Consider the following 15,741-nt stretch of genomic DNA (forward strand, 5'->3'; position numbering starts at 1 on the left):
ATAAGCTGGGCAAGAATTGAAGGTTTGAAAATGAAAGGCTCAGGTCCTCCAGTGTACAGTAGGTAATGTGGGAGACTTTTGTCTTTTATTACTTTTTCCTAGTGCACAATTTTTATCCCATTCTGCCACTGATAGCCCATGTCTGTCCCCAATTTTTCCTACAACTTGTGAGAGGGAGGTGGCCCCACCTGTCCCTGTTCCATCTTCTTCTCTCCTCTCAAGTTTCAAAGGAGTAGAGTCTATAGTGTGAATAGCAGGGTTCTGTGGTTTGGATATTTCTGTCCCCCAGGCTGACCCCCACCTTCAACCACCATCAACCCACTGTACTCCCACCTGGGAGACATCATAGCTGCTAGCATGGCTGGCCACCTGGAGAATTCCCAGGACATTCTAGGTGAACTAATTACTACCACAGCTCCCAGGAGAAGACAATTATGATGAAGCTCCTCACCTCTTTCATATACAGGCTGGGTTTCTTTGTGAGTGTTCCAGCCCAGCTGTTCTTGTAGTACCCGGTATGTATTCCAATATTCTTTCTGGAACACACCCATTGGTTGGGGCTCTGCTGGCTTCCACTTGAAGCCTGGGGCCACTGCTGTTCCTCCCAAGAGCACTGCCTCCTTTCCCAGCTCATGGGCTGTGACCTAGAAATAATCCCCATCCTCATTAGCACAGAACTTACTTTTGGTTTTGGGGTGGTAGTGGAGGGAGGAACAAGAGCAGAGCCCAGATTTGGGGAATGCATGACATTAGAGAAGTAATAAAAAGAATGAAGAGGTATTGTACCTCTATGTTCTCATAAAGAACTATACTCAAAATCTGGGATAATTAGGATAAAATAGAAAAAGCTGTGACTACTGCAGATCCCCGCCCCCCCAACCCAGTGGCCCCCACCCCGATGCACAGAGCCCTGGCTCAAGCCACTAGCAGAGTTGGGTAGGCAGCCTGTTCCCCTGCTGGGGAACTTTCACCGGTTTACTTTCTTGACTTGGATCCTTGTTTTAGTGAATTTTTATCTTTTGGTTTTCTGTAAAAGAAAAGGAATTGAGTAAAATAAGCTTTCCTGTTAGCCAGTTTCCAATCCTCCAGGAAAGAATTTCACAGGGAACGGAGATGGATGGAAGAATAAATGGGGAGAAGAGTTGGGCTCTAATCTCTCTTCACATGATTTGGTAGTAATAAGACACCAAAAATATGGCCTGCCCTGGATTTTTCAAGGTAGGCTCCTGAAAAAAGAAAGTGTGCTGCCATCTTCCAAGGACAAACCTTGGTTTCCCACTCACCAGAAGGGCCAATGACAAGCCACTAAGTGAGGGCAATGGAGGCTCTTTCCTCCCAGCCCAGAGATGTGTGTTTCTGCTACAGAAGATACTACCCCTTAGCATCCTGATTCCCTCCACTTCTCTGTTGGCAATTGTCTTCTTTCCATATCCTTGTTTCCTTTTTTTCTTTCCATTTTGTTCTCTTTCTTTGCAGTCTCCCCAGAGCCGCTTGATTCATACTTCTGTTTGCTAACCTCTCTCTCCTTTGGTCTCTGTAAGTGCTGCCCATCTTGTGGATCTTCTCCCCTTTCCCAACTCTTTCTTGCCCTTTATTTCTCTTTTTCTAAGAACTCAACTCTTGTCCTTGCCCATGCCAGACTAGGCCCACCACCATCAATTCACCCTGGCCCTAGAGAAGACAAAATGCATTTATTTTCTCTAAGACAAGGAAAGGCTCTGCCAGAAATCTTGAAACCTGTGGACTATTGATGCATGTATGTCATTTCAGATCCTTGCTAGCTGTCCTAAAGGAGCAACAGAATAGCGACTTAATCTGTCTAATTATCTGATAACTCCTCCATTCTGATATATCCACTTTTATCCTACTTCATTGTACATGTAGGGAATCTTTCTTCTTACCTCATTCTTTGTTCCATCAGGCTCCCTCTGCAAGAATTCCACCAGGACCAGAGCCTGTTTGACATTCTGTGGATGATGCTTCTGCACCCAGTTCTGGGTCTCCTTGGGCAGAATGCTCAGGAACTGCTCTAACACCAGCATTTCCAAGATCTGCTCTTTTGAGTGGATCTCTGGCCTCAGCCACTGATGGCACAATTTCTGAAGTTGGCTGATAGTCTCAAGCGGTCCGGTTGCTTCATGATAACGGAAGCTCCAGAAGTGCCTGCAAGCGCTCTCAGGACCAAGATTCTCTATTTTTGTGCTGTATTTCTTACTCTGACTGGAGTTCTCTTTCACAGACCCACTAGTCTCCCACATAGCCCCCATCTGGGGGCTTGAGCATGAATCCGCGTTCAGCTCTCTCATCATCATTTGCTCTAGGAACAGTTTTACTCTTGTATGTGACACTGACACCCACCTGGTACCACCTTTGACAAATCAGGGTGCATCAGGTTGGTACCAAATCAATGAATTGTTCTTCCCAAGAGCACTGAGGGAGAGCAGAAGAAAAGTACATGTCAAGAAGAAAACCACATGACACATATTTACTTGCTATTTATTGTTAGAAGAAAATGAAGAGAAAAGTTCCTGTCTGGCTTCTTCTTTAAAATCAACTGCCAAGAATTAGAACATTCATGATTAGATTACTCAGGAGGTAAGTTTCTCTCCTTTTCTTTGTTTTTCAACTTTGAAACAAAGCACAGCTAAGAGAAGACAAATGTCAATCAATGTATTTCCTGTTGTTTTTTTTTTATTTTTTTAACAGTTGAGGAAAGATTGGTGGGTGAGAAAACTGGCACCAATTGGCCAAAAGGAGCTTTGAGATTATCCAATACTTAATCTGTGGGTTTCCTGTCCTATATTGGCAAATAGGGCCTATTTGAGTTTCTCGAAACTTTAACAGATCATCCCAATCATTTTTCTTTAGTCAGAGGAAAAAGTTTCTATATCCCTTCATCTCATTTAGATTGAAGCCTTTTACTAAATGGAACTCTTAATATTCCCTTTTATACTGTATCAATGCTGGTAGGAGAACTGAGACAGCAAGATCAGAGTAGAAGTAAAGTAATTAGAGAAAAAGTAAGCAAATGCCCTCCCGCTAAGCAAGCAGATCATCAACATTTGATGTGGCAGGGTGTAGTACTTCTTCGAAAGACTTATAAAGGGCACTGCACAGGTTTGTACTTGCGTATTAAATTTTTTGTTTACTTTAACTGGAAAAATTTACAGATGGTCTTCCTTTACATATATACAAATGTCAGGTGGTTAAAAACAAAAAAGAAAGAGAGATGGTGATGATTAAGGTTCTTTATAGATGGGAAGGGTCTTAGTAATGGTAACCTTTCTCCTGACTTAACATGTCCTCAAAACTGATTTTCCCTGAGGTGATCCAGCAGAAACAGTAACAAAATTCTTTCAAGGATGCCACAGGTATTCAAAAAAATGGTTGGCTCCTTGCTGACCATTCAGGCTCAGGAGGTACAGGAACACTTCTTACATTTTTTTGTCAGCAGAAGCCATTGTCTTTAATGTTGAAATGACCCTTTCTTTGGTGTTATGTTCATAAGCCATCAAAAATCAGGAAGTTTCGCTGAGTGTGGTGGTAGACATTACTGCCCCAAATCCCCATCCCTGATTCACTACAACTTCTAGATCAACCACAGGGATGCCCACAAGAACTCTGAACGTGGGCAACCTTTGAGTGTGCTTCACTAGTATCCCTGGGTTATATTTGTACATCCGGTAGAAAGAAGTTGCTTCCATAGGTAAGAAGTGGCTGTAGGAGCCTGCGGCCAGGCGGCCTCGCTGTGGACAACTCCCACCAGCTCTCCAGGCGACCTGCCGCCTGTCAGTGGCGCCACTGCCCACTGAAAAATACTGTATCACATCCCCCACCCTCATTCCCTGCTACGCAGCAGCCCCAAAGGCTGCAACTGGCAGGAGCGGCCGGTATTTCTCAGGGGATCGCTAAACGAATCTAAAGAGAAAATCAGCTCCTCGGTTACCTTCAGTCAGCTCTGGCTTCCCCGGAGGCCACTTTCCTCTTCCTCGGCTCGACTACGCCTCTGCCTCTGTGGCCACGCCTCCCTGCTGCTCTGGGTAGCAAAGCTCTCCGCTGCTGCACCACTAGGGTAAGCGATGTCAGGAAAGCGCGGGATGCCTGGCGAGTGAAGCTCCAAGATGTGGGGAGTCTTGGAATATCAGTTCCCTCATTCGATCCCTCCACCTCCCGAAGACCTGACCCCGACTCTCTCTTCCAGGGTCGAGTTCTGTGGACCTGAACCGGAATCAACCAGAAAATGAAAGATGCATTTCCGGTGGCTTTGTGACAGCTACGCCCAGCTATCCCCCTCCCTCTACCTGCGAAGTCTCAGCCTAGCCAAGTTAGGAACTGTCCCGGGGGTCCTTTCCATCCCAGAAGAACCAGCCTCCTGCTCCAGTTAGGTCCTGGATGCAAGAAAGAGTTAATGCTACCGAGTCTCTAGCCCTGCTGGAAGCCTAGAGGAGCCCCTCAAATGGCTCTTCCCTGGGAGCCATGTAGCTTACAGACTCCTGGTGCCAAGGTCTCCTATCCCTGATTTGCCACGTATTGTGCATCCGGATTGTTCCTGCTGGCTTCCTGGCGGCTGGCAGCCCATTCTACCAGGAGCCTCACCCAGTAAGGGATGCCACCTCAAAGGTCTAGGGGCCACGGAAGAGTGGCTCACAAAGTCAGAACCAGTTCAGCACTCTTGTGGGCAGAGCTGTGTTCTGGGCCTTCCTGAGTCCCAGCCAGAGAGAGCTCCAGCTGTAGTCACTAGACTTATCAAAAGCCTCCTTGAGTAAAAGGCAATTTGATCCTGGTCAAGCCTCTCGCTAGATCAGAAACAACAGTCCCTTACATTTTCAAAACCATATTCTAGTTATCAGACATGTGCTCCCCAACCATTATCTTGTTTTATTCTTGTTAGGTAGATTTTAACCTTTTGAGATAGGTCCCACTTATACTTCTCTTTGACATATAAATAATTTGAAATGGTATGACATGACATGACTTCACCTACTACTTCATGTTCAGGGTCACATAGATTACCAGTGGCAGATTTTAGCCAGGAATTTAGGTATCCTGTTGTCATATCCTGTCCTTTTTCTACTACATTATGCTTTCCCTGCAGGACAGAAATCTTGCTTCCATCTTTATCTCCTGCAGTGCTTAGCATAGTTCTCTGGGTAAGGTATTTCATATTTACAGAATCATCTTTCTAAGAAGCTGAATATCTTGGGTTGTCAGTATTCTCCAAGTTTTCAGTATTTACCAAGTGTTGAGCCATTTGGACAAAAATTGCCAATGTGAATCTAAACAGGAGAAACTGGGTGTAGCTTAGTTTTACAATGGGGATGAAACTGACATATTTTGGAAGCCAGTGTGAAAAACCACTCAGACAAGCCAAAGAGATGTCTGCATGTCCAGGAGGAAAGTAAAAAGCACCTGTTTGACTCTATATATAAATGCAGATGACACTAAGTTAAAGTCAATCATCATTCAAAATCGAAGCTCCCCAAAGGTGTGTAAAAGGACACAGTGCATTATCTATGATATATAAACTTAGTAAAAATGTTTGGTTCATCAGAGCATCGTCTTCAGAATGGTTCTTTCAAAACTATATTCTTCAAGTCAGGCATTTTCAACATAACATTTTATAACTCAATGAAGAGGAAGTCAGGGCACTGTGACTTCTGTATAATCCCCAGGCTTACATTTCAATGAATCACTAACCAGTGAGAATGGTCAGATAAAAGTCATTTTCTTTCCCCTAAACACTTCAACCTTGATTCACCCAATAAATCAAGGTGTGATCTTGAGCTGCAAACAACTTTATAGGTGGAAGCAACTTAAAGAGAATATTGTAATTTTGAATAAGGTCATGATGAGCAAGATAAAGAAGGAAAAAGAGTTTCCAAAGTCAAACCTACAAACCAAGAATGCGTAATTTTTAAGTGAGCAAAGTTGAGATGGAGTAAAACAAACAACTATAGCAAATATCTAAGACGTCTTTACAGAAAGGAATCTGAAAATGATGAAGGCTTAACCAGTAAACATTTTTCATGGTCTGGAAACTGGAAGTCTGACATCAGGGTGCCAGCATGGTTGTTGGGTTTATGGTAAGGGTCTTCTTCCTAGTCATGTCTTCACAGGCCTTTTCATTGTGTGTATATGCAAAGAGACAGACTGAGATCTGATGTCTTTTTCTCTTTTTTTCCATAAGGGCATTAATCCCATCATGGGGGCTCCATACTAATGACCCCATCTAAACCTGATTGCCTGCCAAAGGCCCCACCTCCAAATACCATCACATTGGGGATTACAGATTCCACCTAGGAGTTTTGGGTGTACACATTCAGCCAATAGCAGCTTAGAGGAGGAAAAATGTAGATCAATTTTCGAGAAATATGGAAAACTGGAAACCAACTTAGAAAAAGATAGGATATAAATGAGAATGAAGAAAAGGGTTACCTACCCCCTCTCAAATTTGTGATTACAAAGGAAGTTGTTCAAAAAAAGAGGAGAGACTGATGAAGAACAACAACAGATGGCTAAATTTAAATGATGTGCTGTGAGACAGAGGTTGGACAACCTCACTGATTTTTTTTTATTTTACAACTGAATTTTAAAGGTTTCATTTCATGCCGAAGGAGATGCAACAAGTAGTAATCAAACAAGCAGAATCTACTCTGAACAGTTTCAGAGTAGATTCAATTCTAAAATTGGTAGCTTTCAAAATCAAGGCCTCATAATAGTGAGTTGTTAAACATGACTTTGATTTCTGGTTCTAGTAATTAGAATTTTTTAAACAGCTAAATTATGATATAATTCACAAATCACATAATTCATTCATTTAAAGTATTCTAAATATCAGTGTTTTTTAAATATACTCAAAGAGTTGTGTAACCAATGTGGCAATCAGTTATAGAATATTTACCTCACCCCGCAAAAAAATATTGAACCATGCAGCTTTAACTTCTCATTTCCTGTCATCCCCCACCTCCCAATCAGCACCAACCCTAGGCAACCACTGATCTACTTTTTCTTCTCTATACATTTCCCTGTCCTGGATATTTCATATAAATGGAATCATATGATATGTGATCTTTTGTGTCTCCCTTTTTTCCTTAAGCATAATGGTTTCAAGCTTCATCCATATTGTAACATGTGTCATTACTTCATTCTTTTTTACTGCCGAATAATATACCATTGTGTGGATATATGACATTTTGTTTATCCATTCATCAGTTAATTGGTATTTGAATTTTTTCAATTTTTGACCATTATGTATAATGCTGCTATGAACATTTGTGGACAAATTTTGTGTGAACATATATTTTTATTTATTTTACATACATTTGTAGTGGTGTAATTGCTAGATCATATGTTAACTTTATGTTTAAACATTTGAGGAGCTGCCAGACTATTTTCCAAAGGGACTACACCATTTTACATTTCCCCCAGTACTGTGTGAGGGTTCTAATTTCTCTACATTCTTGCTAACACTTGTTATTACATGCCTTTTTAAATTATATCCATCTTAGTGAGTGTATCGTGACATCTCATTGTGCTTTGATTTGCATTTCTCTTATAATTAATGATATTGAGCATATTTTCATGTGCTTATTAGGCATTTGTATATTTTCTTTGGAGAAACTTTTTTCAGATCCTTTGCTCATTTTTAACTGTTATTTGTCTTTTATTATTGAGTTGTAATCATTGTTTATATATTCTAGACACAAGCCAGACATATAATTTGCACATTTTTCTTCCATTCTGTGGATTAACTTTCAACATTCTTGATGGTGTCCTCTGCTGCACAAAAGATTTTAATTTTGTAATGGCCAGTTTATCTATTTTTTCTTTAGTTTCTTATGTCACATCTGAAAAACCAGCCACCTAATCCAAGGGCACAAACATTTACACCTGTGTTTTCTTTTAGACGTTTTATAGTGTTAGCCCCTAATTTATTTAGATATTTCATCCATTTTGAGTTAATTTTTGTGTATGATCTAAGACAGAGGTACAACTTCTTTTTTTTGCATATGGATATTCAGTTGACCTAGCATAATTTGTTGAAAGACTATTCTTTCCCTATTAAATTGTTTTGGCACCCTTGGTGAAAATCAGTTAACTCAAGGTGTATGGCTTTGTTTCTGAACTTTCAATTCTATTCTATTGATCTAAATGTCTAGTCTTATGCAAATACCACACTGTCTAGATTACTGTTGCTTTGTAGTAAGTTTTGAAATTACAAAATATGAATCTTACATCTTTGTTCTCCTTTTTCAAAATTGTTTTAGACTCTGGGTCCCTTGAATTTCCATATGAATTTTAGGATAAACAGGTCAGTTTCTGCAAATAAGTCATCTAGGAATACCATTTTAATGTGGTATTCGGTGTTCAATCTTCTTTATGCAGCAGAATGTCACAGCTGAACAAAAAATGATCAAAAGTTGGCCCTTTCTTATACAAAGAAGCAGAAGAAGGAAATGAACTGAATGTTATAAAGCTTCCCCTTGTCCTTGCCCCTGCACTTTTTTCCAGGCATAAAGTGATGGGACAAAGTAGGTAGCATTCATACTTGGAAATTGACAGCTCAGGGCCAAATGGACCCTATGCAAAAGGGGAAAGTCAGAAGTGGACCTTCATTGTGTCAACTTAAAAATCACACAATTTGGCTGCGTGCGGTGGCTCATGCCTGTAATCCTAGCACTTTGGGAGGCTGAGGCTGGTGGATCATGAGTTCAGGAGATTGAGATCATCCTGGCTAACGTGGTGAAACCCCATCTCTACTAAAAATACAAAAAATTAGCTGGGTGTGGTGGCACATGCCTGTAGTCCCAGCTACTCGGGAGGCTGAGGCAGGAGTATCACTTGAACCCAGGAGGCGGAGGTTGCAGTGAGCCGAGATCGCACCACTGCACTCCAGCCTGGGCGACAGAGTGAGACTCCATCTCAAAAAAAAAAAAAAATCACACAATTTATCCATTTAGAAAGGAGAACTTTATTTCTTAAGTAGGGGATGACAACCTGCAGGAGAGAAGTGCAGCCTCTGGCTGCAAACAAAAAGCAAGCGCTTTGAGGGAGGGAAGGATGAGGCAGGGCTTTATGCTGAACCATATGCATGCTTGGTTGGCCAAGCATAAATATTCAACAGGCGTATTAGTCTGTTTTCACACTGCAATAAAGAAATACCTGAGACTGGGTAATTTATAAAGGAAAGAAGTTTAATTGACTCACAATTCCACATGGCTGGGGAGGCCTCAGGAAACTTACCATCATGACAGAATGTGAAGGGGAAGCAGGCACCTTATTCACAAGGTGGCAAGAGAGAAGTGAGAAAGCAGGAAAAACTGCCATTTATAAAACTGTCAGATCTCATAAGAACTCACTCACTATCACGAGAACAGCATGGGGGAAACCATCTCCATGATCCAATCGCTTCCCTCACTCAACATATGGGGATTACAGGTCCCTCCCTCAACATGTGGGGAATACAATTCAGGATGAGATTTGGGTGGGAACACAGAGCCAAACCATATCATTCCACTCCTGGCCCCTCCGAAATCTCATGTCCTCACATTTCAAAACACAATCATGCCTTCCCAATAGTCCCCCAAAGTCTTAATTCATTCCGGCATTAACTCAAAAGTCCAAGTCCAAAGTCTCACCTGAGACAAGACAAAATCAAAAGAAAATGCATTACTTCCAAGATACCATGGGGATATAGGCGTTGGATAAATGCTTCCATTCCTAATGGGAGAAATTGGCCAAAACAAAGGGACTACAGGCCCCATGTAAGACCCAAACACAGTGGAGTAGTCATTAAATCTTAAAGCTCTGAAATAATCTCCTTTAACTCCATGTCTCACATCCAGGGCATGCTGATGAAAGGGGTAGTCTCCCATGGCTGGCCTTGAGTGCCTGCAGTTTTCCAGGCACACGGTACAAGCTGTTGGTGGATCTACCCTTCTGGAATCTGGAGGATGGTGGCCCTCTTCTCACAGCTCCACTAGGCAGTACCCCAGCAGGGACTCTGTATGGGGGCTCCAACCCCACATTTCCCTTCTGCACTGCCCTAGCAGAGGTTCTCCATGAGGGCTCTGCTCCTGAATTAGACTTTTGCCTGGATATCCAGGTATTTCCATACATCCTCTGAAATTTAGCTGGAGGTTCCCAAACCTCAATTCTTGACTTCTGTACACCCACAGGTCCAACACCACGTGGAAGCTGTCAAGGCTTGGGGCTTGTACCCTCTGAAGCAATGGCTCAAGCTATAACTTGGCCCATTTTACCCGTGGCTGGAGCTGGAGTGGCTGGGAGCTATGACTATTCATGAAGCGGGGATATGTGCATGTGTGGTAAGCAAACACATATGTTACATGCATCTCATGTTCACTTTGGGGCAGAGACTTAACATTTAAATACATTATATTTAGGCCCTATACATCAAAGGTGAAGCAAGGATATGAAGGCATTCAGTGTGCAGCCTTAAACTGGCCAGAATCAGTTCATGTTCAGTGGTCTCTTATCAGGAGAGAGTTATTGAAATCCATCTCTTGTCCAATAAAAGCTGTAGTTATGGCTTGTGGAACAGGTGAGTGGAGGTCAGTAAGTCAGCAAGTGAGTGAGCTGCAATTGTTTCAATATTGCTTATCTCTAGGGCAGTGCTTGTTTAGCTGCTAGAGAAAAAGAAAAGTTTTGTGGCAATTAGAACATACTTTATTCTTTAAGTGTAGCAGAGCGGGACTTAACCCTTGACTGGCATGGCCTTAGGCTTTGTTTATAATTTGGTATCTTATTACCACAAAGAGTGCATGCAATTAGCCTTGTGATCTCTATTTGAACAGTAACCATAGTCAGTCGTGATCTAAATCACAAAAGGGAAGGAGTATAATGTGATAGTGTGGTGCAAAGTTTTGCATAGGTCAGGGATGGGCTAGCCAGTGAAGGGGTGGGTTGCCCCTCCATACCTGTGGGCGTTTCTTGTTAGGTGGAACAAGAGACTTGGAAAAGAAGAGACACAGAGACAAAGTATAGAGAAAGAAAAAAGGGTGCCCAGGGGACCGGCGTTCAGCACGCGGAGGATCCCGCCGGCCTCTGAGTTCCCTTAGTATTTTTTCATCATTATTGGATGTTTCTCGGGGAGGAGGATGTGGCAGGGTCATAGGATAATAGTGGAGAGAAGGTCAGCAGGTAAACACGTGAACAAAGGTCTCTGCATCATAAACAAGGTAAAGAATTAAGTGCTGTGCTTTAGATATGTATACACATAAACATCTCAATGCCTTAAAGAGCAGTATTGCTGCCCGCATGTCCCACCTCCAGCCCCAAGGCGGTTTTCCCCTATCTCAGTAGATGGAATATACAATCGGGTTTTACACCGAGACATTCCATTGCCCAGGGACAGGCAGGAGACAGATGCCTTCCTCTTGTCTCAACTGCAAAGAGGCGTTCCTTCCTCTTTTACTAATCCTCCTCAGCACAGACCCTTCACGGGTGTCGGGCTGGGGGACGGTCAGGTCTTTCCCTTCCCACAAGGCCATATTTCAGACTATCACATGGGGAGAAACCTTGGACAATACCTGGCTTTCCTAGGCAGAGGTCCCTGCGGCCTTCCGCAGTATTTTGTGTCCCTGGGTACTTGAGATTAGGGAGTGGTGATGACTCTTAACGAGCATGCTGCCTTCAAGCATTTGTTTAACAAAGCACATCTTGCACAGCCCTTAATCCATTTAACCCTGAGTTGACACAGCACATGTTTCAGGGAGCACAGGTTTGGGGGTAAGGTTACAGATTAACAGCATCACAAGGCAGAAGAATTTTTCTTAATACAGAACAAAATGGAGTCTCCTATGTCTACTTCTTTCTACACAGACACAGTAACAATCTGATCTCTCTTTTCCCCACAAGGGATGGGCTAGCCAGCTGTGAAGCTGGAGCAGATTAATGGTTGGTCCCCAGATGCCCACCAGCAACAGTTAGGTGTGTAGACTCAGGGATATACAAGTATAGAAGTTTCCCAGGAATATACTTAAGTATAGCCTCTTTCTAAGCCCCTATAGCCTGCATTGCTGTAAACAGGCACTATGCCTGGGTCTAATTCAACTCTTTTAAAGCTAATCGAGAGGACAAGCAGTTGGGCTCCTTAAACAGAACAAACAGGAGGCCCCAGTCACCTAACATAATGCTCAAAGAGAGCAGCCAGAAGTTGTAGCTTCTCAGCATTTCATCAATAATCACTGATTTGTAAGACTGGAGATAGAAGAAAAACAAAAAGCAACACCAGTGGAGCTGGGCATTGCAAGTCCCATCTGAACTGTAACAAAAAGGATTCATTACTAGACTCCCAACATAAGCTTGAGAAGGCCATCTCTGGCTGCCAGTGACTATGTCAGTGCTGAAATGGAGTCACCACCCAGAACAGCATTTCCAAGAATCCCTGGGGATAGGGGCACCCACTATGGGGACAGTGTGCTGAGCGTGGGCCTGGATGGGCATAGGTGGGTGGAAGCAAGCTAACCAGCAACTCATCCTATTCCATAGAGAATATAATGATAGGAACATGAATAAAGTTCCAGCTGCTATGGGAGACCTGGAGAGGAGGAGGTTTGTATTCCACGTGCTGAGGAACCTCTCAACAAGAGGTGAGACACTGCAACTTGGGCCCCTGTAGCCTGAATGGTAAGAATAGAGTTTCTGACAAATGCAGCCAAAGATCTCCATGAAATCCCAGGGAGAGACCTGTGCCCAACACCCAGCATGGCACATCTGCAAGCAGGACACACTACAAAAATCCTGCTTTCTTTTCCCCAGGGGGAAGATTTTGATGTCTTCAATGCAAATGTTCCTTCGACGGCTAACCATGCATCTCACAACTCTCTGGGACAGAGTTCCTACAACCAGTTTCCAATTAAAATTGATAATTGATAAAACATTTAAAACATGCTACCTATAGAGAGGAAATGTAGCTCCAGTTCAATGAAGATTTTCACAAATGGTGAGTATTGACTTATTTAAGGAATAGACAGTGCCAAAAAGATTCTGACACTGACTTACATATTTAGACTCTGGCCCTGCGGAGCTACGTCTCACCTTTGCATCTACAAGGTTGCTTATGGCAATTGCCATGACTCTCTGCCTTGGAGGCCTTTTGTCTCACCCTTAGAGCATGCTGGACTTGACCCAAGGCCAACTGGAGGTGACAGAGATTTATATCACCCCTGGGGGAAGTCCTTTAAGAAGTATGGTTGGTTATTTGGTGGCTAAATACCCTCAAGACTTTTCATCCTACCCTTGGGATGAATGTCAGGTGTGTGTTCGACACAGTCTCCCATAGGATCCCCCTGGGAATTAGCTCAAATTGCCCACACTGGTAACCTGCTAGATTATTCTTGCCACTTAATTGGCTGCATTCCTTCTAAATCTCACAACACCCCTACCAGTGCTACCTGGGACTCCCTCCTACGTAGGCACTTTCTACTCATAAGTGTGCCTCAGGGTCTATTTTTAGGGAACCCACATTTGAACACCTTGTATGCTAATTTACACTCACACTTGAATGTCTGGCTAGAAGTAGAATTGTAGGCTCAAAGTTATTTTGCACCAACAGCCAAAAGATGATTCTTTCTTTCCTAGGCATTTCTGGTTACCTCATTAGCTCCCTCTCTCTTTTTCTCAATTGAAGAAGTATATCTCTTGCGAGAATTCCGTCCCCACTCTGCAAGCCACTCTCATTTTAAATTTATTTGATTATAACAGCTACCCACTCCCTCCCCCAAACTTCAAGGGAGACAAATCAAGACCTCTAAGTGGGCTTTTAAAGTCACCTCCCTCTAGAAATTTAGGGCTGCAGGGCTTCTCCACGTGCCCACTCAGCCGTCCTTCCACCTTCTCTAAACAGGGCCTCTCTTGAATCCAACACCCCCAGACTCTGCAATGTTAGTAAACACCCTCTCAAAGGGGAGTAGCTAGAGTTCATCTGTTGTGGTCTCGGGTAGCAGAGACAGGTGAGAAGTTAAGAAACCATGTGAACAAAAGGCACATCCAACCAAAAGCAGTGAGAAAACAGCTTCTATTTGTAACAGTTGCATTATGGGAAGGATTTATTGATCCACACCATTTTCCTGGATTTTCTACGCTCCCTGTGGTATAGAGATGGGTCAATGGCATAGTGTTTTAACAAAGGCCAATTCCACCCTGGTATGGTTTGCGCCCGTGTCCACAGCAACTCTGTCAGATTCGCATCATTTCTGTGATTCCCAAGCTGTCTGCTGAGCAGAATGCTCAGCATGGATTTAGAGGCCAGACTGGGTCTTAAGTATTTGTTTGCCTTCCTCCTGGTGCTCCGTGCAGATGCGCTGGGACTGACTTCAGAGTGTCCCTGAGCCATGACTGCTTGACTCCACAGATCCACAGATGGCTTCAGGAAGACAGGACAACAGAGATACATACACACACACACACACACACACACACACACACACACACACACACACACGGGATCATAAAAGTCAGCTTTGTGACAATTTGTGATTTTAAATGTCAGCTATATCATTTCTTTGAGTCCCACATATGCATAAATGTATTTCTAGAATATCTTTGTTGGCCCATGAACATGTCTATCAATTCCTGTTTCATTTGCTAATACTACAGACTAAGTTTTGAGTCCAGAATGACAAGCTCCCCCTCTTACATAATCCTTCGCATTTTTTCCAGTATAATTGCATCTGTTCTTCCAGTTACACATACACTCAAAATTGTGCTATAAATTATGATTGGGATTGCACTGGATTTACTGATTTATTTAGAGGAGAATTGATGCCATTGCAAAAATTGATCTTCCTTTTCAAAAAATGTAGTATTTTAAAATGTTATGTGAATATTCAAACTGGAAGCTCATTAAAAGTTGCATGTGTGTTTTCCTTGTGCTTGTCCTCATCTTTCTAGGTGTTTCATAACATTTGCAACCAATGTAAATAGGACATTTTATTTCTATGATATTCCCTATTTAAGGAAGACTATGCAGATTTTTAATTTATGTATTCATTTATTTTTATTTCAGAGATGGGGTCTCCGTATGTTACCCAGACTGGTCTTGAACTCCTGGGCTCAAGCGATCCACCCCCCTCAGCCTTCCAGAGGCTATAATCCAGCTGGGATTATAGGTGTGAGCCACTGTGCCTGGCCTAGTATGAAAAGCTTTTATGCATTTAACATCTATCAATCAACCTCTCCTGGCCTATTTCCTAGGTGATTGCCATGGTTTTCTAGAATGTCAGTTCCTTAAGAGAAAGACAGTTTTCCACTTTCTTTGTTAATAAAATACTGAATACCAATAAGTTCTCTTCCCACTGCAAATTGTTTAGAACACTGAACACGGCCTCAGGGTCTTTACATGGTTCTGTGGGGGCTAGGAAAAAACCTGAAGGACTGAGCCTTCCTTCCCTGCCACTCAAGAAAGGGAGTGTGTGACCTGGGTCGCTTTACAGGAACCTCAATTTCCTCAGTTCTTACATAAGATTGAGTGGGCAGCCAGTGTGCAGGCAAGCCACATCTCCTCATAACAGTCATTTTAGTTCCTCATGAGAACCCCACTATAAAAATCACAAAGCCCTGTCCTCACCGTTATCCCTCTGACAGCCTGGAAAATCCATGTCCTGCATATAGACACTACCCACCTGCGTCACACTTTAATGGTAACAATGTAGTTATTCTAGATCAGATACTTGAAAGGGAATATGGCTTGAGACATATGCATATGTCTCAACAAAC

The 15,741-nt window shown here is 42.7% G+C and overlaps 1 protein-coding gene across 12 annotated transcripts in view; it reads right to left on the reverse strand.

Moving 5' to 3' along the window:
- Positions 1 to 15,741, reverse strand: part of ZNF75D (zinc finger protein 75D) — a 222,969-nt gene that overhangs the window by 170,238 nt on the left and 36,990 nt on the right. For 3 of the 12 annotated variants that reach the window (XM_008968527.6, XM_014343559.5, XM_034950441.4), the window contains exons 2-4: positions 3,947 to 4,218; positions 1,902 to 2,430; positions 452 to 644 (exon numbers count right to left, since the gene is read on the reverse strand). The exons of 4 other annotated variants lie outside the window; for them this stretch is intronic. In XM_008968527.6, coding sequence (XP_008966775.2) covers positions 452 to 644; positions 1,902 to 2,312 — 604 coding nt within the window. In that variant the 5' untranslated portion in view covers positions 2,313 to 2,430; positions 3,947 to 4,218. Of the gene's footprint in view, positions 1 to 451; positions 3,926 to 3,946; positions 4,219 to 15,741 lie in introns of those variants that run through there. 5 more of the 12 variants (XM_063601647.1, XM_063601646.1, XM_063601648.1 and 2 more) reach the window with 3 other exon arrangements.

The sequence above is a fragment of the Pan paniscus genome, chromosome X, assembly GCF_029289425.2.
Source record: "Pan paniscus chromosome X, NHGRI_mPanPan1-v2.0_pri, whole genome shotgun sequence".
In the NCBI taxonomy this organism is placed as follows: Eukaryota; Metazoa; Chordata; class Mammalia; order Primates; family Hominidae; genus Pan; species Pan paniscus.